Source organism: Centruroides sculpturatus, unplaced genomic scaffold, assembly GCF_000671375.1.
Source record: "Centruroides sculpturatus isolate CEXI.00-Female unplaced genomic scaffold, Cexi_2.0 scaffold1154, whole genome shotgun sequence".
NCBI lineage: Eukaryota > Metazoa > Arthropoda > Arachnida > Scorpiones > Buthidae > Centruroides > Centruroides sculpturatus.
Genome location: NW_019385421.1, coordinates 236,165 through 263,387, shown reverse-complemented (window position 1 = coordinate 263,387; position 27,223 = coordinate 236,165). Strand labels below are relative to the sequence as shown.

General features: G+C 28.5%; 1 protein-coding gene across 1 annotated transcript in view; it reads right to left on the bottom strand.

Annotated features, from left to right (window-relative positions):
• Window positions 1–1,468: 1,468 nt before the first annotated feature.
• Window positions 1,469–27,223, bottom strand: part of LOC111638824 (nose resistant to fluoxetine protein 6-like) — a 40,918-nt gene continuing 15,163 nt past the window's right edge. Inside the window, exons 3-16 of the mRNA XM_023384573.1 lie at window positions 26,358–26,451; window positions 25,142–25,244; window positions 24,808–25,064; window positions 24,603–24,734; window positions 15,110–15,142; window positions 14,945–15,038; window positions 11,988–12,080; window positions 11,735–11,897; window positions 11,568–11,647; window positions 11,344–11,493; window positions 3,578–3,701; window positions 3,334–3,508; window positions 1,934–2,076; window positions 1,469–1,806 (exon numbers count right to left, since the gene is read on the bottom strand). Of these exons, the coding sequence (XP_023240341.1) occupies window positions 1,672–1,806; window positions 1,934–2,076; window positions 3,334–3,508; window positions 3,578–3,701; window positions 11,344–11,493; window positions 11,568–11,647; window positions 11,735–11,897; window positions 11,988–12,080; window positions 14,945–15,038; window positions 15,110–15,142; window positions 24,603–24,734; window positions 24,808–25,064; window positions 25,142–25,244; window positions 26,358–26,451 (1,776 nt within the window). The 3' untranslated portion in view covers window positions 1,469–1,671. The remainder of the gene's footprint in view (window positions 1,807–1,933; window positions 2,077–3,333; window positions 3,509–3,577; window positions 3,702–11,343; window positions 11,494–11,567; window positions 11,648–11,734; window positions 11,898–11,987; window positions 12,081–14,944; window positions 15,039–15,109; window positions 15,143–24,602; window positions 24,735–24,807; window positions 25,065–25,141; window positions 25,245–26,357; window positions 26,452–27,223) is intronic.

Sequence of the window (27,223 nt, the reverse complement as noted above, 5' to 3'; positions counted from 1 at the left end):
GACAGGATTAAGGCTTACTGTGAAAAACTTGGCTTCTATTATACTATTTTAGATGCGGGTTTTTGCGCTTTTGATTGCGTTTTAATAGGGTACGTCAAGAGAATGTACACTAAGAAAAAATTTTTCGAAAAATTTTCCCCCACGGGGGAAGTGTTATACATTTATAATAGATACATTTTGAGCCACAACAAGGCTTGGCGGGGTCTGCTAGTATAAAAATAAAAACAAAGTGTAAATATTGTAAATAACTGTAATTTAAACAGCTCCATTTATTATTTTTTCAATTTTCTTTTTAATAATTTTGATTGTATAACGAACAAATTAATTTTCAATTAAATTTACTTTGTTATAAATGATTTATAAAACTATAGAAATTATTACAGGACAATTTCAATAAATTTATGCCTTTGTAATGAATTAGATATTATGTGTATGAAAATACAGTATATTGTGAAGTTTTTAATATTAGTATTGTCTTAAAACCATAACTAAAAACAAAAAGTAATTAGAAAAGATATTTTTTCTATATCATAAATACACTAGCTACTTGTTATATTACACATATTGAGAGACAAATCAAATGAGCAATAAATCAGATAGTGTTTTACAATCAATGTTCTTATCCACCTGTTTTGTGTAATTTAAACTTCATGTCCACTTGCTTTTTTGTATGTTGTATTGTAAAAGTGTGAAATGCGATAAGTGAATTTGATTAAAATAAATTTAATCTCACGATGAACGATTATATACTGAAAAGTTCTTTTGGATTCCCTTGGTCTCTCACAATACCAATTTCTTTCACTGCCCAATGGCAACAACAAACCAAGTAGCTCGCTTCCATGGTAACTACTTACCCAACAATAATAATCAAACAGGCACGATCCTTAACTAATTAATCCTAAAGATAGAAAATCTAGAGATAGGGAAATGAGAAGAATGAATAGGATAGTGGGGTACCCAATACTTGATGAACTTCGATGTCGGCTTGTGCCTTTTTTCTGAGTAGCTCTGGGTTCTTCTTTCATGTGTTGAATATCTTTTTCTTTAATAGCCTTGACGGTCTCTCCGATTCTATCATCTGGATCTCCACTTCATGGCTCTCAGTTTTGCGCTCTTCGAATTCTGTCTCACAAGCTCAATGATCTATGTCCATGCCTTTTCGAGTCCAGTAAAAGAATGACCGTTAAAGAGTCCATTTCTACTCACTAATTTCTTCGAAGTGCATTGTCCCACTCGACCCCCTAGTGAGTGGGAAGGGGAGAGCCCCTGTTCCCAGAAGTCAGAACAAAGGAAGTTAAAAAGAAGGATTAAGAAGGGGAGAGAGTTATTACAATTATTTAATCTAGAATACATATATACAAAATATGGCATATAGCCACAATATTTCATACAATGGGAGTTTCAAGGTCAATGATTGGAATAAAGTAATATCTATTGGTCAATAGAAATTCAATGGCAACTNTAATTAACATTCACTATTCATATTGAACATATTTAAAAATTAAAATATCACAGAATTTAAAAAGTAATAGATATATTTCATTGGAATCTCAGTTACAGTATTTCATATACAATGTTGAGCATTAATACATTTTTCAAAATTTAAGGAACCTTCTTAAATTTTGGAATCTTCTTAAATTAAGAAATCTCTGTGAAATAGATATAAATTTTTTAGGGTTTGTTCTTTCTTTTCTTCAATTTTTGTACAAGTAATTTTTCTAGAGCCATCATTGGACTTTCAAGTGTTACGGATGCAATAAATGCAACCAGATATGCAAAAAGCAAAAATCCAAAATAACATACAACCTGTGAAAAAATTAATTAATCTATTAAAATATCTTAAATCTTTTAACAAATATTTCTATTTTCAGAAAATTATTTTTGATTTCATTACATTATTTCAAATAATATTAATTAGAAATAAAAAATTTACCATTGTATTAGTTTCAAAATGAAGTGGTTTCAGAAGAGAATTATAATACCATTGGATGATCATTGGATGGACAAGGTAAGCACAGTAAGTTAACCGGCTGAAAGGTATCCATATTTTCCAAGACAGAATTGTATTGACTGGACCTAATAAAACAGTTTAGTCTTTAAATTTTAATAATAATCATAAAATATAAACAGATTTGAATTAAATATAATTCATTAAACATTTCATTTTTATGTAAATTTTTATATTACACTTTGTAAGTTATTTTTTTCTTTGTATGTTATGACTTGAATGCAAGACTGATTACAAATTTAAGTCTCAAGTCATATTCTGGAAAACCTTTAGTCCAATTTCACCAACAAACAAGTAGGCAAATCACAAAATTAACAACTATTTTAAATCCAGGATTAGTGACTTTGCATTTTATCATTTTAAGACTAGACATGATTACTGCACTAATATCTACAAATATGGCAGATCTGTTCTGTTTCTAAGAACAAAATTTACTAATTCTATTTTTAAAATCTCAGGACATTCTTATCTATTAAGATGATTTATTGGTGAAACCTTCACTGCAATAATCTCAGCATTAGTCTGATCATTGGATTTACAAATACCCCATTAAGTCCATCATATCTTTCCAAACCATAATTTGTTTAGTATAATACACAGAAAATGAAAACAAATTGCTATATCTTGTAAATTTGGCAAAAATAGCCTTTTGGTATTTTTAAACTTAAATTAACAGACATCAAGATAGGCAATTCAATTGATAAATAGCTCAACAATTTTATGATAGTAATTTTTTAATGTCTCTACTGCACATTGTTTTAATGAGAAAAAATTAGTAACCTCAAGACTTATTATTGTTGTTAATGCTTCAATTATTTAAAAAATGCAAATAAATAAAAGCAACAACCTTCTGTGAACATTTTGTGTTATTTTTGTTTAGGAAATAATGATATCATTATCTATTTTCTCATCAATTTTTTTGTAGATCTTTTGTTTTTCATAAAAAATGTTTCATTAGTTATATTTTTTTGATTTTTGTTATTTTAACTAATTTAACTAATAATATCCTAGTTACTGATATAAGTATTTTTAATGTAGAGATAAAGCTCATTAAACTGCTTAACTGTATTTAGAATGAATAGCTCAAGCAAATAAATATTTTGTTCTCATAAATATTGATCTTTACTGTATTTCATCCTGTAAGTCATGAAGATAAAAAGAAAAATAAAGATTGTAATGAATCCTTGTATACTAAATACTAATAAATCAGAATCACACTGTATTTATATGTAATTTTACAGCTATAAAACATTATTTACCTATCAATCAATGATTCTAAATAAAAAATAAAATAAATAAAATCAATGTTTATTAGTATTCCATACCTCCACAACCTATAAGACAGACAAAAATAACCCATGCAACAGCAACACTCCATGTAGTACGAGCAACTGCATTGTAGACCGCACCAGTAGACATACCAATGTCAGCATGATATAAACCAAATATTACACTTAATCCAAAGAAAAGAGCAAGAAGCCAGCCAATCACCAAAAATGCCTTTGAAATTTTAATTTTAATTATTATTAAAAAAAATATTTATTCATATATTTTTAAAACTGAACTTACACTTTTCATAAATTTACGATGATTAAATGCTACAAGTAAGACATAGCCTGTTAAAATGCCAACCATGTAAGGTCCAATTCGGCAATAAGGTTTATCATAAATGATATCAAAATATTGATCCTTTCTACAAAAGTAAATAATATAAAAACAATAAATTCAAAAATTCAAAATGTATAAAAAAATAGCGATAAAAAAGTATTAGTAAAATACAAAGTTAAAGGTTTTATCAATTAATATAAATTAGAAAAATAATTAAAAAAAGAAAATATTGTTACGAGAAAAATACACTATTATTTAAAAATAACATTCCTACTTTTGATTAGTTATATCTAAGTGCTGAGTGTTCAATCAAATATTCAGTTTCTTTTTCTTAATAAAGAAGAGATTGCAACAATTTAGTTATACAGTTATTATACAGGTGCTTCTCTACATATGAATGTTCAACTAATGAACAATTTGACTGTACAGGTACATCTAAAATTTAAATTTCACATAAGTTCTTAAGTTCTCTTGGTGCTCATGGTGGTGTTGAAGTCAGTCTTTGACCAGTAATAAATAATAAATTTTTCATAAATAATTACTGTGGACTTATTCATATTGTCATTTTTTGTTTTTGCATGAATTTTGAGGTTTCACTGCTGCTCATTGGTAACTTTGGAGTAATGGTGTTTTTTGCTGTTATGCAATTTTTATACATTTTTATGATTAGTGTTTTAAAAATGCATCAAAACATAGTAGTAAATCTAGCAGTGGAGATAAATAGCAGTGTCAAACTATTACCATGGAAACTAAACTGGATATTATAAAACTAAGTATGTTAGATGGAAAAAAAACCACATTTGAAACATCTGCTAGTAAGCAGTAGTGAGCAAGTAAACAAGTATAGTGTATTCTATTAACTACATTAAAGGATCAAACACTAACAATAATTGGTTATTCTGTGTAAAAATGTACTTTTAGATTAATTTTGACTTATGACGAAACCTCTGGAACCTAACCTGTTTATAATTAGAAGAGCACCTTATACAAAATTTAGATGTATTATAATAAAATATGAATATAATCTTATTAAATAGGGTTAAAATGAGATAATGTTTCAGATATCAAGGCAGTCAGTCAGTGGTCCAAAGTGATATTTGCTTATTATACTTATGGTCAGAAATGTATCATGTGAGTGGGTTGAGGGCTGAGTTTTGATTAATGCAAAATTGCAGTGCAGTCAGATCTTGTAGAACAAATAGTCACAGTAGGAAGTTCTCTGATGTTACACGTCAGAGAACTTCCAGGTATCTTTCATAGAATTTGGCAAAGTTTGGCATCAAGAAATATATGTTATATAACAAAATTGCTGGAAAACCACTTTAAACATCTTTTGTGAGATTGTACTGGGCATTACAGCATCAATACATAATCAATAAGTATTCAGCAATAAATAAACCTATTTCTTTAACATATGTGCATTTGTGACATGTCATAGTGCCATAAAAATATCATCATTAAGCAAAATTTCATAGCTCTCTATGTTCATAATACACATTTCTGGCCATAAGTATAATAAGCAAATATCATCATTTTGAACCATTGAACCTGTTCCTGATCTGTGAAACATCTTTACACCCTGTACATTACCTGTTTTTAGTAAAGATAAGGAATTATAATCTTTTTAACTGATAAAATCAAATTATATGTTATTTGAAGCATTGTAAATGCCATTTTTTCCCTAAATACATTTTACTGAAGAAACTAATTCTAAACAATGTTTTCTGCTGCAAAAAAATTTTGTGGCAATAGTGGCACTGTAAATGGCTGTATTTTGAAGTTGAATTTATGTGCAAGCCATAATGTTTTAAACACAAAAGTGCAGTTATGTGGCTTTGGCACTTAAAACATTATGGCTTAAGTTTACATCATTTTGTTATTCCAGAGAATTTGTAACCTAGTGGGTTTTTTCTACTATTTTATTTTAAAATTGAAATGAATTTTTTCATTCTGTAGAAAAAGTGTTTTCTTTTCTCTCTCTCTTGAAAAGTTTATTTTTGGCATTTACATCATTATGGCTATGAATGCTTCATTTATTATTAAAGACGACTAATTCAGACAAACCTAAAATGTATTTAATTCAACTTTTTTATTCTTTAAATAAAAAAGTTGAATTAAAAGCTGTGAAACATATAATGATCTAATATAATAAAATATTAACAATATTTTTTTAACATAAAAAAAAGACACACTATTTAAGATTCAAACTGGAATTGAACTAAAGAATCTGGTTAAAATTGATATAATTTCCACATATATACCAACATATGCAATATATATTGCTGATACTGTATATAGAATATGGATTTCATCCAAGACAATACAGTAGAGCCTCGAAAACTTGGCCTAATGTGGACAGAAGGGTGGCCAAGTTTGTGAAAATGCCGGGTTATCGGGAATGGGGTTAAAAAAATAAGTATGAGTGTTTCCTCAGAAAATACTGTACTGTACTTGTATGTATTGTTTACTTGAGAATACAACAGAGAATAAACTGCCCAAATACCCTTAAACAAAGGAAAAGTACTTCTTTTATAAAAGCATAGAGCCTTTACTACATGAAAATGAAAATTAATGAATACACTGTACAGTAATTTACCTGATAAGACAGACTTCAAAAAAATATTTATGAGGCATAAAGCTGTCTTTATCATGAAAATTAATTAACTAAGGATTTTTTTGCCCTGCCAGGGTGTGGCCGAGTTATCCGGAGTGCCAGGTTATCGAGTGCCGAGTTTTCGAGGCTCTACTGTACTATCATATTTTTGTGCATATAATCCACAGGTTATATGTTTAAAATTTACTTTGAAAAGTAAGTTATCTGATGGAATAAACTATATGACATTTTTAAATTCAATTATAAACTCAGAGAGCTTTTCTTTTGTCTAAAGCCACTTATAGTAGTGCTGAACCTTTAGTTCTTGGTTACCCATTTAAAGGACTGTGTCAAAAACAAACAAAATTTTAAAAATTAATTAAATTATATGAAATGTTTAAAAAGTGGTAAAAAAAAAGATTAGTAATCAAATGTTATTTTTAATGAATTATCATTTTCAAGTTTTAAAAGATCAAGTTTGCAAACAAAAATGTTTAATTAGGTAAAATTGATAATTAGAGAAATATATATTTTTAGACTTGCTGAATTATTATAAGTTTAAAATAAGATGTTTCATAAAAGTATATGTCTTCCAAATGGTGGAAAAAGCAGTTTGTTTCTATTTATTATTGTTACAGATGTTTGGAAGAAACTAACTATGGAGAACTAACTGTTATTTATTCATTAAACTGCACATTTATCTTAACACACTGGCTTTCATAGAAAACAGCACAAAAAATGAAGATGAGTAGGGTCATCAAAACAACTTCTAAACTTATGTTTAACAATTATTTATTAACAAATCCTGCAGTAACATAACCCAGAAACAAAAACCTTTGTATAACTTATCTCACCATATAGCCCATATCTTTGGAGCAGCGACTGAAAGAATGACCTTTTTGCAGTTTATAAGTTACCATCTCAAACATTAAAACATTTGTTAATTAATACACTTTGTTATAGATGTAATTATTAAACTAAGGGAAATGAAAAAACAAAATATTAAGAAGAAACCTCCTAAATTTCATGTGTCTAGAAACAAATGCCTATCAAATAAAATATTTTTCTCATATTGCTTCATTTCTATTTATCAATTAATAATAATAAATGTCAAAATAAATGCAGAAAAAGTTAAATAAAAATTAATTTTGAAGTTCATAATATCCAATGGTACAAAGTGAAAAGTTGATTGCTCAGCTTTTATTCACTATTGAGAACTCTAAACATAGTTCAGATTAGTGCCAAAAATCCAGTATTCACTTTAAAAGATTGTGTGTACATGAAAAATGAAATAAGCAAAATTATTTTAAAAAATAATTAAATTATATAAAATCCTTTTTTACCCTGTTTTAATTGATTTTTCCTTTTAATGAATTGTTGTTTTCAATTTTTTAAATTTTGCAAACTGAAAAAAATTACCATTATTTTAAGTTAGGCTTAATATTTTCTTTGTCCTATTGTTCTAACTTTTCTAGAATTTTCCTCTCTAATCCTTTTTCCCTTGGGTGGGATTACCAATCCTAAGAAACGATGAAGAGAACAAATAAGAAACGAGGCTTGAGGGGCCAGCAGAACTGGGAAAAAGCAAGTTTGGACTCAGATTCCAATGAGTAAAAACGAAAAAGGGTAGTGCTCTGGATCGGAGATCGGATGATTGGAGATTATGTGGAGCTATTGGAATCAGAAACGAATACTTCCCAGAAAGGAACTTTGAAAGGAATATTGTGAGAATACCATACGAAAAGGTGTACAGGAATGATGATAAGATGATGATCCAAGAAAGACCCCAGGACAGTAACCCACCCAAGATTACGAAGCCAAGGAATCCTGGGTATTTCTATCTTTCCCTCACTGTCCTTAAACATTTACTTTTCCTTTCCTTCTTTAGTTATAAATAGAATAAGTAATAGATTTAAGTCACCCCACGCATATTTGTCGTGTTCGTTAGACCTGTTGTTCGGGAGGAGAAATCCAATGCCTGTGTGTACATAAATCATTGTTTTGTACATTGGAATCATCATATCAAGAATCTGTTCGATGCAAAAATAAAATACTTTGTGTTAATCTTATTAATGTGTATTTTCTGTATTATTCCATTCTTGGGGTCACATACTTGTCACATCGAACATCACAAGAGAAAGATTTAATAATTCAGTGATTCTAAAAATATATGTTTAAAGTAAGACCTTTCATTGTCAAAGCAATTTATGCTGTTATTAATTTACAATCAAAAAACTATATGGCTTCCAAAAAAAGAAAAGCAGTTTGTTTTTTTATTTATTATTTGTCAATAAATCCTTTAATCCATTATAATAGTATAAATTTATTAAATTTGTCCCTTAAAAAATTTCCAAAGTTTTATAAAGTCTTTGTAAACTGAAAGTAAATTTAATTAAAAATTGATTTGATTGGAAAGCAAAATTATTGAAATAAAAATTGAGAAATTATAAATTGTTGTTTAAATTACAGTTATTTATAATTTTTTACACTTAACTGTAGAAATTTTGCACTCTTTAAATTACATGCTAACTTTTTATATAAAAAATATTTTAAGTACAAATTTTGAAATTAAATGTTAATAGTCTATATGAAGAACTATTAAAAAAATGCAACATAGAGGAGAGTATCAAAATCCAGTCCTGAGGAGACTGATATTATATAATACTTGGGGCTGAGCAAATCAACATATTCAAATTATAAAAAAGCTTGAAATTTTAAAAATGATATGTTAGACAAAATAAATTTGAGAAAATGCCTAATGATCTAATATCAATATCATTTTTTCAAATATTTATCTTTCCTTGTCCTTCACAGTCCCCACAGTGGTTAAGTTGTGAACTGGCTTGCTTTTTTCCAGGTTTTTCTTCACTGTCTATAACACCTGCCTATGGCCAGTTCACAGGAACCCCTTTGGCAAATTGTCCATGTATTGCATTGTTTTATCTAATCAATCCAATTCTTATCCTTCACAGCTACCATTCACATCCTCAGTTTGAGAACAGGTATTAATGAACTAATCTATACTAATATTATAAAGAGGTAATGTTTGTATGTATGTTAGTTTGTATGCAGCAGGTAATCTCCGAAACTACTCATCCAATTTCAAAAATTCTTTTCACCAATATTTAGAATGGAACTTCAGGGTGGACATAGGCTGTATATTATTCTGTTAAACATGGGAGATGGACAGTTCTTTACAGTAAGCCTTACATGGAAGGCTTACCGTAAAGAACTCTGCTTCTATTTATACTATTTTAGATGCGGTTTTTTGCGCTTTTGATTGCGTTTTAATAGAGTACGTCAAGAGAATGTACACTAAGAAGGGATTTTTCGATATTCCCCCGCGGGGGAGAGAGATAGGATTAAGAATTACTGTGAAGAACTTGGCTTCTATTATACTATTTTAGATGCAGGTTTTTGCGTTTTTGATTGCATTTTAATAGGGTACGTCAAGAGAATGTACACTAAGAAAAAATTTTTCGAAAAATTTTCCCCCACGGGGGAAGTGTTATACATTTATAATAGATACATTTTGAGCCACAACAAGGCTTGGCGGGGTCTGCTAGTATAAAAATAAAAACAAAGTGTAAATATTGTAAATAACTGTAATTTAAACAGCTCCATTTATTATTTTTTCAATTTTCTTTTTAATAATTTTGATTGTATAACGAACAAATTAATTTTCAATTAAATTTACTTTGTTATAAATGATTTATAAAACTATAGAAATTATTACAGGACAATTTCAATAAATTTATGCCTTTGTAATGAATTAGATATTATGTGTATGAAAATACAGTATATTGTGAAGTTTTTAATATTAGTATTGTCTTAAAACCATAACTAAAAACAAAAAGTAATTAGAAAAGATATTTTTTCTATATCATAAATACACTAGCTACTTGTTATATTACACATATTGAGAGACAAATCAAATGAGCAATAAATCAGATAGTGTTTTACAATCAATGTTCTTATCCACCTGTTTTGTGTAATTTAAACTTCATGTCCACTTGCTTTTTTGTATGTTGTATTGTAAAAGTGTGAAATGCGATAAGTGAATTTGATTAAAATAAATTTAATCTCACGATGAACGATTATATACTGAAAAGTTCTTTTGGATTCCCTTGGTCTCTCACAATACCAATTTCTTTCACTGCCCAATGGCAACAACAAACCAAGTAGCTCGCTTCCATGGTAACTACTTACCCAACAATAATAATCAAACAGACGCGATCCTTAACTAATTAATCCTAAAGATAGAAAATCTAGAGATAGGGAAATGAGAAGAATGAATAGGATAGTGGGGTACCCAATACTTGATGAACTTCGATGTCGGCTTGTGCCTTTTTTCTGAGTAGCTCTGGGTTCTTCTTTCATGTGTTGAATATCTTTTTCTTTAATAGCCTTGACGGTCTCTCCGATTCTATCATCTGGATCTCCACTTCATGGCTCTCAGTTTTGCGCTCTTCGAATTCTGTCTCACAAGCTCAATGATCTATGTCCATGCCTTTTCGAGTCCAGTAAAAGAATGACTGTTAAAGAGTCCATTTCTACTCACTAATTTCTTCGAAGTGCATTGTCCCACTCGACCCCCTAGTGAGTGGGAAGGGGAGAGCCCCTGTTCCCAGAAGTCAGAACAAAGGAAGTTAAAAAGAAGGATTAAGAAGGGGAGAGAGTTATTACAATTATTTAATCTAGAATACATATATACAAAATATGGCATATAGCCACAATATTTCATACAATGGGAGTTTCAAGGTCAATGATTGGAATAAAGTAATATCTATTGGTCAATAGAAATTCAATGACAACTGATTTTTAAAAAATTTTTGGCTGAAGCATTTTTATATTTGGAAGACCAAAAGAGCATGATATATCTAAATGAGTGACATAACAAAGGGCTACTCTATTACAGTTCAAATTTCATATATATTAATTTTTAATTTATGAGAAACTTATTTAAAACCCCAAAAAATTAAATACCATATTATATTACCAGAATGATTACAATATGGCAAACTATAATTATATACAAAATATTTTTAATGTTATATATTAGAATAAAAAAAATTCAATATAACATTGTCTACAATATAAGTTATATTATAGACAATGATATACATTCACTTACTTGGCCTGCATGTCCATTACTTGATCTACTTTCAAATCTTGATTGAATGTTAAAACTGAACTCAGATCATACTCAATACTTAATACTCCTGCCACTATCCATGATATTAATATTACAATTCCTACCACTATAGTTCCTACAATAGGTAACCTGAAAATAATAATTAAAATTAATAGAATATGTCTTTTGAATGAATTCATAGTAAAAACAACAAAAATACTAACTTCCATAACAGCAATAAAAATATTGGACTAATGATATAAAATTGCATATCATTTGCTAAGTACCATGTCCATCCCATGCACTAATCAAAAGGAAAACATTGTTAATTTCATAAAAGTTCATTTTGATATCATATTTATTTATATATATTTATAATAATAAAACTTACCATATCATTTGAATCTTCAAAATTCAATATGTAAAGTATATTCCACCACCAGTTTTTTTTACAGTTTCCATTATCTGTTTCATTTGGCCAAGATGGTCCAGAACCTAAATGTAGCCATAGAGTTGAGTAAAATCCCAACAACATTGCAAACACAGGTGTTAATCTGTAAAATGCTTAACTTTAGTTTTAAAATATATAGCCTATATATATATATATATATATAAACAACAACTTTTGTAAAATTGTATCTTGCCTCCAAATTCGGTGAACATAATAATAAATCCAATTCACATTGGTTTGTTTTTCAAAGTGTTCTTTAAGAAACAAATATGACAGAAGAAATCCACTAAAAATAAAAAAAAATTTAATTTAACATTTATAAATTTAATAATTATTATATTTTAAAGTAAAAGATTCATTTTATCTTTCTAAAAAGAATAACAATTCAACAATAGCATATTTTTGTGAGCAAAAATGTTTTATTAAATCTTAATGTTTTCAGAATATTACACTATCTTCAATATTTTTTAGTTTGAATGCAAACTATATATATACTGTATATACAAATGAATATCTTCAAAAAATTTTTCTTAGAAATTTCTAAACATATTGGTTTGCATTTTAGTTTGTACAGTACATACTCACACCTATTGAATGTTGTTCTTGCCAGCCATAATGAGCATTATGTTACCTGAATATAGGCTACATTTCTTGTGAAGCTTTTTTATGAATAGAACAATAATGCTGTGGCTGCATTTTAGGAATTTTACTGTCATAAGAATTTATACCAAGGACCTTTGACTCCATGAGATCTCAGGAGAATGATCACTTGATTCAAGAAAACTAGATATCTTAGAATTCAACCTAATCAAAGATACAAACCTATTACTTCACAAGTTTTAGATGTTACCTCAGTTGTTGTTAAACTGTCAATCAATAATGTTTCAGACTCCAGCAGTACATGTGCAGTGTCATGGCAGTCAGGTATATCCTATGGGACAATGAGGAAGATGATGAGAAAGGTGTAGTACAGGGGTTAACTCTAACCAGATTGCAAGTTGTTGACCTTTTTTTTTCAGGCGTTAGAATTTTTCACCGATCTATTCTGGCTTGAGTAGCTAATATTGAAAGATTAATCGCAGGCCACATAAATCCATTACATGGGCCACATCCGGCCCGTGGGCCGTATCTTGACCATGCCTGGTGTAGTAGGATTCATAAAAGATTTGTCACAAGAAATTGCTTGCTGTTGAAACGGTAACTCAACTGAACTTTGCATTGACTTTCTTTGCCTAAATGTAAGTGGATGTGTCATGACAATGAAAGATCCTGTGGAGTGACAAGATACATTTTACTTCAATGGAACAGTGAATAATCATAAATGTCACATTTGAGCCAGATAAAACCCTCATTGTTTCCAGTAGATTTTACTGAACTTGTCTTTCATGGATTCACAGTCACATTTATACATTTATTCTGAAATAATTCTTATTCAAAGAAACTAGTCCCAATGGCCTGTGATTGCCCAGAGATATTGAGAGATTTCTTCACACTTTTATTGTACCCCAACTGCAATAATGACAATGCCTTGAGTCAACAATTTCAATGCCAGATGGAGTGTTGTACCTTACGTCTGTTCTTGCCCCCCCTTTGCCACGTGGTGGGTCTAACTCGGTGGAGAGGAGTTATGTAATTCAGGGGTGTGTGACCGAGGGGTGAGTGTTTTATGGATGGGGTGTGTCTCAGGGAGAGGGGTGAAGGGAAGTGGAGAGTGGAGAAAACGGCAGATGAGTAAGGACAGTGGAGTGAAGTGCGGAAATGAAGATATAGAGCCTGTGTAAGCAAGTCCGTAGAGATTTTTAGAACTTTGGAACTTTTTCCTACCCGGAGTGGAAGAGAAGAAAAGATCGTCGAAGCCCCATTTATGTTGGTATGTTTCCATGTATTCTTGTTACGTCAGCTTGAGCAATTTATTGTCAGGAGATTTTTGTTATCAATTCGCGATATACTAGATTGTCGGACTCTGTATTCTTGTGTCTCATCTTTATCTTGGGAGTACTGTATCCTCCCAAGTATATTAAAGAAATATTGTTATAGAATTCAATGGTTGTCTTGTCTAGTCCCTATTGAGTCCAGTGGATTCCCCTTAAGTGTTTGTTCCACCAAGCACGCTTGTTATAAATTTATCCCCTGGTTGAGCACTTATATTTTATCGTGTTGATTCATTCACACGATATTTTGTACCTTCACAGTGTCTTCACATATCAGATGCTGTATACAGCAGTTTCTGCAATAAAATTTCACCAATAATAAAGTGATTAATTGTGCATTTCCTACTACCTGACACCGTATTCTCTGGTTCTTAATCTGTATGATTTATCAAGAACATGTTGCAAATTAAATTTGTTAACTTTGAAAACAATATTTGCATGTGAGAAACATTATAGAAACTCAATCATGGTTGGTGTTAAGCACACCTATCATTGCCTTCAGGTTTTACACCTTCAGAACGGGGACCACATTGAGCAGCATCCATTGCATTACTAAGAAGCACTTGAGTGTCTTGAACAAATAAAATGTTTGTTGCTTGCAGTACCAAAAGTATCATAATAGTGAGTGTGATAGCAGGTGACACCACCATCAAGGAAGCATTGAGGTTGGCAACACAAAAAGTAGAAAAAAGATTCTCATTCTTACGTATTCTTGATATAGGTGAACTACTTAACAAAACTCATCAATACATGTGCAAATTTCAATTTGTATGAATGCAAGAATTTCTTCATATGTCAATTTTCAGTCAGTTGTACATGTATAATGGAACATTGATGAAATAAATATTGTTATTGTTAAACAAAAAATTTGTGTGGAATCCTTTCCCTAAGAGATTTAGTATTGTTTCTTTTATGGAAAGGTTTCCTATATGTCCTGAAATGTTACCATACTAAATTTGATTGAATTTGAATTGCTTAATAGCTCTCCGAACAGCATTGAATAGGGTACTTTAATTACAATCAACCAATATTTTGATTCAGTTATTTGTATTAGATTCAGTTAATATTTCACTTATTATTTTAGATTAACATTTGATTCAGTTAATGTTTCATTATAAATAGTAATATTATGGAATCAATAAGATTAATTAGATTAATAGTTAAATGTTCATTTTTCTAAAGGATTTATTACATAAACTGAAAAAAATATACATATTACCTTATCAGAAAAAAAGTATCTACAGAAAATGTTGCTTGACTTATTGTTTGAAAGGAAAAACTATTAATATCTTCTAAAACATCTACTATATTACCTAGAAAATAAATGATTATAAACAAATGTTTAAGAATTTCAATTATTCTAATATTAAAAATTATAACATACCTACAGACATGACAGCATAAATATATGTGTGACCAAGAATAATCCAACTCATGCTGAAAAACCGAATTCNAAAATGTGTTAAAATATGAAAATAATCGCACAAATGTATTTATATTTTAGAAAATACAAGGGAAACTGCGCTTCCACAGCTTCCATGGATGGCAAGCCACTGAAAATTTGTAAAGCCTACAACTGTTAAAAAGAGATGGACTATTTCAGTGGCATAATGAGCATTTTACAAACTCGTTAGTAATATATTTTATATACTCTTTTACTTCTGCATTGTACCTGCACTCATTTACAAGGAAGTTTTAATTTAATCTTATGTTTTATTTTTTGAATATGCATTCAATTTTATTTTCATTCCATCTAGCCTGATGATGTCTGTTTAAAGCAAAGAAAAACAGAGAAATTTTATTAAAATATATCTGTTTTTGCTAATTATAGGGTTAGTAGTACATTAGACCAGTATAATAATAGTGATTATGTCAAATATTCATGAGAGTGGGTGATCTTGTGTTTAAGTAGTGGTTGTTTTGAATTCAAATCTTGACTTAAAAATATTAAAAAATTCTTGATTTTTGAGAAAAAGATAGATTATGTTTTTCCATTACCAAATGCTTTATTTTTGCATACTGTTTAGTAATTTACTCATTTATTTTTATTCTCCTAATGCTCCATTTTAATTACATTCTCATTCAATTTATGGTACACTTTCATTATACTTTTTGTGAAGTTCCCAATAGCATAAACAAACATTGACCACAAATTAAAGAAAATTGAAAATATTCTATCCTATTTACCTAGGAGTTGGAGATGTTGCATTTGTATTAAAACTTACACTGACTTGTAAATATGAAATCAAATATATGTCATACTCCTTGCAGTTTTCTGTTTTCAGCATGTGTGGCTGTCAACCATAATATTATATTTGTATAGTTATTATTTTAAGTTAGGCTTAATATTTTCTTTGTCCTATTGTTCTAACTTTTCTAGAATTTTCCTCTCTAATCCTTTTTCCCTTGGGTGGGATTACCAATCCTAAGAAACGATGAAGAGAACAAATAAGAAACGAGGCTTGAGGGGCCAGCAGAACTGGGAAAAAGCAAGTTTGGACTCAGATTCCAATGAGTAAAAACGAAAAAGGGTAGTGCTCTGGATCGGAGATCGGATGATTGGAGATTATGTGGAGCTATTGGAATCAGAAACGAATACTTCCCAGAAAGGAACTTTGAAAGGAATATTGTGAGAATACCATACGAAAAGGTGTACAGGAATGATGATAAGATGATGATCCAAGAAAGACCCCAGGACAGTAACCCACCCAAGATTACGAAGCCAAGGAATCCTGGGTATTTCTATCTTTCCCTCACTGTCCTTAAACATTTACTTTTCCTTTCCTTCTTTAGTTATAAATAGAATAAGTAATAGATTTAAGTCACCCCACGCATATTTGTCGTGTTCGTTAGACCTGTTGTTCGGGAGGAGAAATCCAATGCCTGTGTGTACATAAATCATTGTTTTGTACATTGGAATCATCATATCAAGAATCTGTTCGATGCAAAAATAAAATACTTTGTGTTAATCTTATTAATGTGTATTTTCTGTATTATTCCATTCTTGGGGTCACATACTTGTCACATCGAACATCACAAGAGAAAGATTTAATAATTCAGTGATTCTAAAAATATATGTTTAAAGTAAGACCTTTCATTGTCAAAGCAATTTATGCTGTTATTAATTTACAATCAAAAAACTATATGGCTTCCAAAAAAAGAAAAGCAGTTTGTTTTTTTATTTATTATTTGTCAATAAATCCTTTAATCCATTATAATAGTATAAATTTATTAAATTTGTCCCTTAAAAAATTTCCAAAGTTTTATAAAGTCTTTGTGTAAACTGAAAGTAAATTTAATTAAAAATTGATTTGATTGGAAAGCAAAATTATTGAAATAAAAATTGAGAAATTATAAATTGTTGTTTAAATTACAGTTATTTATAATTTTTTACACTTAACTGTAGAAATTTTGCACTCTTTAAATTACATGCTAACTTTTTATATAAAAAATATTTTAAGTACAAATTTTGAAATTAAATGTTAATAGTCTATATGAAGAACTATTAAAAAAATGCAACATAGAGGAGAGTATCAAAATCCAGTCCTGAGGAGACTGATATTATATAATACTTGGGGCTGAGCCAATCAACATATTCAAATTATAAAAAAGCTTGAAATTTTAAAAATGATATGTTAGACAAAATAAATTTGAGAAAATGCCTAATGATCTAATATCAATATCATTTTTTCAAATATTTATCTTTCCTTGTCCTTCACAGTCCCCACAGTGGTTAAGTTGTGAACTGGCTTGCTTTTTTCCAGGTTTTTCTTCACTGTCTATAACACCTGCCTATGGCCAGTTCACAGGAACCCCTTTGGCAAATTGTCCATGTATTGCATTGTTTTATCTAATCAATCCAATTCTTATCCTTCACAGCTACCATTCACATCCTCAGTTTGAGAACAGGTATTAATGAACTAATCTATACTAATATTATAAAGAGGTAATGTTTGTATGTATGTTAGTTTGTATGCAGCAGGTAATCTCCGAAACTACTCATCCAATTTCAAAAATTCTTTTCACCAATATTTAGAATGGAACTTCAGGGTGGACATAGGCTGTATATTATTCTGTTAAACATGGGAGATGGACAGTTCTTTACAGTAAGCCTTACATGGAAGGCTTACCGTAAAGAACTCTGCTTCTATTTATACTATTTTAGATGCGGTTTTTTGCGCTTTTGATTGCGTTTTAATAGAGTACGTCAAGAGAATGTACACTAAGAAGGGATTTTTCGATATTCCCCCGCGGGGGAGAGAGATAGGATTAAGAATTACTGTGAAGAACTTGGCTTCTATTATACTATTTTAGATGCAGGTTTTTGCGTTTTTGATTGCATTTTAATAGGGTACGTCAAGAGAATGTACACTAAGAAAAAATTTTTCGAAAAATTTTCCCCCACGGGGGAAGTGTTATACATTTATAATAGATACATTTTGAGCCACAACAAGGCTTGGCGGGGTCTGCTAGTATAAAAATAAAAACAAAGTGTAAATATTGTAAATAACTGTAATTTAAACAGCTCCATTTATTATTTTTTCAATTTTCTTTTTAATAATTTTGATTGTATAACGAACAAATTAATTTTCAATTAAATTTACTTTGTTATAAATGATTTATAAAACTATAGAAATTATTACAGGACAATTTCAATAAATTTATGCCTTTGTAATGAATTAGATATTATGTGTATGAAAATACAGTATATTGTGAAGTTTTTAATATTAGTATTGTCTTAAAACCATAACTAAAAACAAAAAGTAATTAGAAAAGATATTTTTTCTATATCATAAATACACTAGCTACTTGTTATATTACACATATTGAGAGACAAATCAAATGAGCAATAAATCAGATAGTGTTTTACAATCAATGTTCTTATCCACCTGTTTTGTGTAATTTAAACTTCATGTCCACTTGCTTTTTTGTATGTTGTATTGTAAAAGTGTGAAATGCGATAAGTGAATTTGATTAAAATAAATTTAATCTCACGATGAACGATTATATACTGAAAAGTTCTTTTGGATTCCCTTGGTCTCTCACAATACCAATTTCTTTCACTGCCCAATGGCAACAACAAACCAAGTAGCTCGCTTCCATGGTAACTACTTACCCAACAATAATAATCAAACAGACACGATCCTTAACTAATTAATCCTAAAGATAGAAAATCTAGAGATAGGGAAATGAGAAGAATGAATAGGATAGTGGGGTACCCAATACTTGATGAACTTCGATGTCGGCTTGTGCCTTTTTTCTGAGTAGCTCTGGGTTCTTCTTTCATGTGTTGAATATCTTTTTCTTTAATAGCCTTGACGGTCTCTCCGATTCTATCATCTGGATCTCCACTTCATGGCTCTCAGTTTTGCGCTCTTCGAATTCTGTCTCACAAGCTCAATGATCTATGTCCATGCCTTTTCGAGTCCAGTAAAAGAATGACTGTTAAAGAGTCCATTTCTACTCACTAATTTCTTCGAAGTGCATTGTCCCACTCGACCCCCTAGTGAGTGGGAAGGGGAGAGCCCCTGTTCCCAGAAGTCAGAACAAAGGAAGTTAAAAAGAAGGATTAAGAAGGGGAGAGAGTTATTACAATTATTTAATCTAGAATACATATATACAAAATATGGCATATAGCCACAATATTTCATACAATGGGAGTTTCAAGGTCAATGATTGGAATAAAGTAATATCTATTGGTCAATAGAAATTCAATGACAACTGATTTTTAAAAAATTTTTGGCTGAAGCATTTTTATATTTGGAAGACCAAAAGAGCATGATATATCTAAATGAGTGACATAACAAAGGGCTACTCTATTACAGTTCAAATTTCATATATATTAATTTTTAATTTATGAGAAACTTATTTAAAACCCCAAAAAATTAAATACCATATTATATTACCAGAATGATTACAATATGGCAAACTATAATTATATACAAAATATTTTTAATGTTATATATTAGAATAAAAAAAATTCAATATAACATTGTCTACAATATAAGTTATATTATAGACAATGATATACATTCACTTACTTGGCCTGCATGTCCATTACTTGATCTACTTTCAAATCTTGATTGAATGTTAAAACTGAACTCAGATCATACTCAATACTTAATACTCCTGCCACTATCCATGATATTAATATTACAATTCCTACCACTATAGTTCCTACAATAGGTAACCTGAAAATAATAATTAAAATTAATAGAATATGTCTTTTGAATGAATTCATAGTAAAAACAACAAAAATACTAACTTCCATAACAGCAATAAAAATATTGGACTAATGATATAAAATTGCATATCATTTGCTAAGTACCATGTCCATCCCATGCACTAATCAAAAGGAAAACATTGTTAATTTCATAAAAGTTCATTTTGATATCATATTTATTTATATATATTTATAATAATAAAACTTACCATATCATTTGAATCTTCAAAATTCAATATGTAAAGTATATTCCACCACCAGTTTTTTTTACAGTTTCCATTATCTGTTTCATTTGGCCAAGATGGTCCAGAACCTAAATGTAGCCATAGAGTTGAGTAAAATCCCAACAACATTGCAAACACAGGTGTTAATCTGTAAAATGCTTAACTTTAGTTTTAAAATATATAGCCTATATATATATATATATATATAAACAACAACTTTTGTAAAATTGTATCTTGCCTCCAAATTCGGTGAACATAATAATAAATCCAATTCACATTGGTTTGTTTTTCAAAGTGTTCTTTAAGAAACAAATATGACAGAAGAAATCCACTAAAAATAAAAAAAAATTTAATTTAACATTTATAAATTTAATAATTATTATATTTTAAAGTAAAAGATTCATTTTATCTTTCTAAAAAGAATAACAATTCAACAATAGCATATTTTTGTGAGCAAAAATGTTTTATTAAATCTTAATGTTTTCAGAATATTACACTATCTTCAATATTTTTTAGTTTGAATGCAAACTATATATATACTGTATATACAAATGAATATCTTCAAAAAATTTTTCTTAGAAATTTCTAAACATATTGGTTTGCATTTTAGTTTGTACAGTACATACTCACACCTATTGAATGTTGTTCTTGCCAGCCATAATGAGCATTATGTTACCTGAATATAGGCTACATTTCTTGTGAAGCTTTTTTATGAATAGAACAATAATGCTGTGGCTGCATTTTAGGAATTTTACTGTCATAAGAATTTATACCAAGGACCTTTGACTCCATGAGATCTCAGGAGAATGATCACTTGATTCAAGAAAACTAGATATCTTAGGATTCAACCTAATCAAAGATACAAACCTATTACTTCACAAGTTTTAGATGTACCTCAGCTGTTGTTGAACTGTCAATCAATAATGTTTCAGACTCCAGCAGTACATGTGCAGTGTCATGGCAGTCAGGTATATCCTATGGGACAATGAGGAAGATGATGAGAAAGGTGTAGTACAGGGGTTAACTCTAACCAGATTGCAAGTTGTTGACCTTTTTTTTTCAGGCGTTAGAATTTTTCACCGATCTATTCTGGCTTGAGTAGCTAATATTGAAAGATTAATCGCAGGCCACATAAATCCATTACATGGGCCACATCCGGCCCGTGGGCCGTATCTTGACCATGCCTGGTGTAGTAGGATTCATAAAAGATTTGTCACAAGAAATTGCTTGCTGTTGAAACGGAAACTCAACTGAACTTTGCATTGACTTTCTTTGCCTAAATGTAAGTGGATGTGTCATGACAATGAAAGATCCTGTGGAGTGACAAGATACATTTTACTTCAATGGAACAGTGAATAATCATAAATGTCACATTTGAGCCAGATAAAACCCTCATTGTTTCCAGTAGATTTTACTGAACTTGTCTTTCATGGATTCACAGTCACATTTATACATTTATTCTGAAATAATTCTTATTCAAAGAAACTAGTCCCAATGGCCTGTGATTGCCCAGAGATATTGAGAGATTTCTTCACACTTTTATTGTACCCCAACTGCAATAATGACAATGCCTTGAGTCAACAATTTTAATGCCAGATGGAGTGTCTTCACATATCAGATGCTGTGTACAGCAGTTTCTGCAACAAAATTTCACCAATAATAAAGTGATTAATTGTGCATTTCCTACTACCTGACACCGTATTCTCTGGTTCTTAATCTGTATGATTTATCAAGAACATGTTGCAAATTAAATTTGTTAACTTTGAAAACAATATTTGCATGTGAGAAGCATTATAGAAACTCAATCATGGTTGGTGTTAAGCACACTGATCATTGCCTTCAGGTTTTACACCTTCAGAACGGGGACCACATTGTGCAGTATCCATTGCATTACTAAGAAGCACTTGAGTGTCTTGAACAAATAAAATGTTTGTTGCTTGCAGTACCAAAAGTATCATAATAGTGAGTGTGATAGCAGGTGACACCACCATCAAGGAAGCATTGAGGTTGGCAACACAAAAAGTAGAAAAAAGATTCTCATTCTTACGTATTCTTGATATAGGTGAACTACCTAACAAAACTCATCAATACATGTGCAAATTTCAATTTGTATGAATGCAAGAATTTCTTCATATGTCAATTTTCAGTCAGTTGTACATGTATAATGGAACATTGATGAAATAAATATTGTTATTGTTAAACAAAAAATTTGTGTGGAATCCTTTCCCTAAGAGATTTAGTATTGTTTCTTTTATGGAAAGGTTTCCTATATGTCCTGAAATGTTACCATACTAAATTTGATTGAATTTGAATTGCTTAATAGCTCTCCGGACAGCATTGAATAGGGTACTTTAATTACAATCAACCAATATTTTGATTCAGTTATTTGTATTAGATTCAGTTAATATTTCACTTATTATTTTAGATTAACATTTGATTCAGTTAATGTTTCATTATAAATAGTAATATTATGGAATCGATAAGATTAATTAGATTAATAGTTAAATGTTCATTTTTCTAAAGGATTTATTACATAAACTGAAAAAAATATATATATTACCTTATCAGAAAAAAAGTATCTACAGAAAATGTTGCTTGACTTATTGTTTGAAAGGAAAAACTATTAATATCTTCTAAAACATCTACTATATTACCTAAAAAATAAATGATTATAAAAAATGTTTAAGAATTTCAATTGTTCTAATATTAAAAATTATAACATACCTACAGACATGACAGCATAAATATATGTGTGACCAAGAATAATCCAACTCATGCTGAAAAACCGAATTCCATGAAGACAATTTAATTGTGCTCCAGTATTTCCAATATTAAATACTTTTGCACCATTAGTATACACAGAAAAACATAATATAAATTGAATAAAAACTGTTTAAAAAATATAACAGTTTAGATTTGTGTAAAAATATAAATTAAAAGCAAAATAAAAATTTTACCATACATGACTCTTGGGGTTCAGAATATTTCTCTTGTATTGAAAGTGGTTCATTATCATTGGTAACATTATCATCTTTACCTATAGCAATTGCAGATGCACTTTCAGTTCCATATTTTGTGAAATTTGTATTTGAAGAAATATTGCCTTCAATATCTGAGTTTCCATTTTCAGAATCAGCTTTAATGTCATTTAGATATGTTTTTAAGATATCATATAAAGTTCCCAAGGAAATAAAAAAAGCAAAAATCACTAGTATACACCTATTATAATATATAAATCTTATATTAAAACATTATTAAATAAATTTTAATTTCTCTTTTATAAACAATATACTTACAAATACACAATATGGCTTGGTTCCCAATGCCTTTCATTACTCTGGCAGGTTATTTCAGTAACATTGGCATAATTATTTATTTTTTTGACAACTGGGATATAATCTTTAACATAAAAACAAAGTATTAGTGATTAAGTAATATTATATTGTAATCTGTTCATATTATCTAATCAAAATTATTTCTACTATTGAAATTTTAATCTTATTATCAAGGATGAATACCAAACAGATAAATAATGTTAATTATATACAAAGGTTTAAAATTTAAATTAGACCTAATGTTAATCTTAGATATAAGATTCTAAATTTAAAAATCTTAAATACTAATTCTAACAATAGTTTATTTTATAGTAGCATTATTATTATTTTATGTAAAAATATTAATTAATTTAATATAAGTTAGAAAATTAGTCATGATTAATTTTTCTTATCACTGAATATGCATAGATGAGGTACTGTAGGCCTGCATATATGAGATGATAAATCATATGTTTGATCAGAAATGTTTGTTTTATTAAAAATATTGGCTACGTGAAGCAGGCAATTGTTTTATTTACTTATATATATATAAGGTATCTCATACATATATATATATGTATGAGATACCTTGAATGCAAAATAAAATAATTTTTAAAGAACTACTTAGTTTTTTAAAAACTGCTTAATTTACTAATAAAAAAAAACAAATAATATCATTCCTATTAATTTATTCTGTTATTCATGTATTTTTACATATACAGTATTTTTTTAATTCTTCAAATCTATCTTTAGTATACCTCAAGGTTTTTCCATTAGAAATAGATCATGGGATTAAATATTTAAAGATGTTAGAAAATCTATCTCAATACATATATTTTTTTTTCCTTTGACATTTTTTAACTTAATGATAAATAAAAATGCATTTACTTTATTTATATCATAAAATATATTTAGAAAATATTTGTTTCTGTACTAAAATTAAAATTTTTAAACTAAAACTGTTTAAAGACTGGTAAAAATAAAAAAAACTTACTATTTAAAACTATAAAATACATCCATTAAATATATNTAAACAAATGTTTAAGAATTTCAATTATTCTAATATTAAAAATTATAACATACCTACAGACATGACAGCATAAATATATGTGTGACCAAGAATAATCCAACTCATGCTGAAAAACCGAATTCCATGAAGACAATTTAATTGTGCTCCAGTATTTCCAATATTAAATACTTTTGCACCATTAGTATACACAGAAAAACATAATATAAATTGAATAAAAACTGTTTAAAAAATATACCAGTTTAGATTTGTGTAAAAATATAAATTAAAAGCAAAATAAAAATTTTACCATACATGACTCTTGGGGTTCAGAATATTTCTCTTGTATTGAAAGTGGTTCATTATCATTGGTAACATTATCATCTTTACCTATAGCAATTGCAGATGCACTTTCAGTTCCATATTTTGTGAAATTTGTATTTGAAGAAATATTGCCTTCAATATCTGAGTTTCCATTTTCAGAATCAGCTTTAATGTCATTTAGATATGTTTTTAAGATATCATATAAAGTTCCCAAGGAAATAAAAAAAGCAAAGATCACTAGTATACACCTATTATAATATATAAATCTTATATTAAAACATTATTAAATAAATTTTAATTTCTCTTTTATAAACAATATACTTACAAATACACAATATGGCTTGGTTCCCAATGCCTTTCATTACTCTGGCAGGTTATTTCAGTAACATTGGCATAATTATTTATTTTTTTGACAACTGGGATATAATCTTTAACATAAAAACAAAGTATTAGTGATTAAGTAATATTATATTGTAATCTGTTCATATTATCTAATCAAAATTATTTCTACTATTGAAATTTTAATCTTATTATCAAGGATGAATACCAAACAGATAAATAATGTTAATTATATACAAAGATTTAAAATTTAAATTAGACCTAATGTTAATCTTAGATATAAGATTCTAAATTTAAAAATCTTAAATACTAATTCTAACAATAGTTTATTTTATAGTAGCATTATTATTATTTTATGTAAAAATATTAATTAATTTAATATAAGTTAGAAAATTAGTCATGATTAATTTTTCTTATCACTGAATATGCATAGATGAGGTACTGTAGGCCTGCATATATGAGATGATAAATCATATGTTTGATCAGAAATGTTTGTTTTATTAAAAATATTGGCTACGTGAAGCAGGCAATTGTTTTATTTACTTATATATATATAAGGTATCTCATACATATATATATATGTATGAGATACCTTGAATGCAAAATAAAATAATTTTTAAAGAACTACTTAGTTTTTTAAAAACTGCTTAATTTACTAATAAAAAAAAACAAATAATATCATTCCTATTAATTTATTCTGTTATTCATGTATTTTTACATATACAGTATTTTTTTAATTCTTCAAATCTATCTTTAGTATACCTCAAGGTTTTTCCATTAGAAATAGATCATGGGATTAAATATTTAAAGATGTTAGAAAATCTATCTCAATACATATATTTTTTTTTCCTTTGACATTTTTTAACTTAATGATAAATAAAAATGCATTTACTTTATTTATATCATAAAATATATTTAGAAAATATTTGTTTCTGTACTAAAATTAAAATTTTTAAACTAAAACTGTTTAAAGACTGGTAAAAATAAAAAAAACTTACTATTTAAAACTATAAAATACATCCATTAAATATATGAAATACATTCAAATGTTACATATTGTGATAAATATAGAAACCTTTCTAAGAAATATTTTATCTAAGAGATAAAGTGTTTCTTGGAAATCATCAGATTGATATTATTATCTAAAGTAAGTCAAAACAGTACTTTCAAAATATATAATAATTTTTTTATAAATAACTTACTTAAGAATTTTGCCATTTCTTTGGTTTCATTCAATAATGTTTTACTAGTACAAGAATCAGGAACACAGACTCCCATATATAAAGGTTGAGTCATCTAAAATATACCATTTAATTAATTTTGATTTGTGGTATTTTGAAGATAAGATTTTAAGCAATGAGAAATTGAGAAAAAATTTTATTGATGGAGATGTGGACTGATGTGGATTACTGAAAGAGTAACAAAAATTTCAATAATTTGTAATATATCAGCTTTCTTTTTTGAGTTCATGGTGAGAAAATGGACTCCTTTGACTTCTCTCCTGAATGCATCAGTATTTTAAGATATCAGAATAGAATAGATACAGTATGTAAGAAAATTAGAACAATGAACAAAATTTTAATAAAAATCATTCCCACAAGAATATAGCTTTTAAAATATATTGAGAATATATCTTGAAAATGATTTATTATAACAAACAAAATATATCATTGAGAGAGAATAATTTTTAAAAATTAATTAATATAAAATAAAAATAAAATTTGTTAGTTAAAAGACTATGTGATAAGGATCATCATAAGGCTATGAAAGATTCAAATTTAAACATGATCTGGATTCTTGTTATATCCATATAATAAACGACTACCTTGTTAAACATTTATATATATATATATATATATAAAAATGGACATGTGTGTCCCTATATTTCACTTTTCAGCCAAAACTACACATCACACATGAATGGTGTTTGTATGTGGTAGTAGCCCCAAGTCTCCATTCGTGCACTATGGTGGTTGCGTCTCGATAGCTATAAGGGTGCGGGAGATATGGGCTTGAAAGTGGTTGAAAGTGGAAGATTTTCTATTTCGATTTTAAAAATTTTCGAATT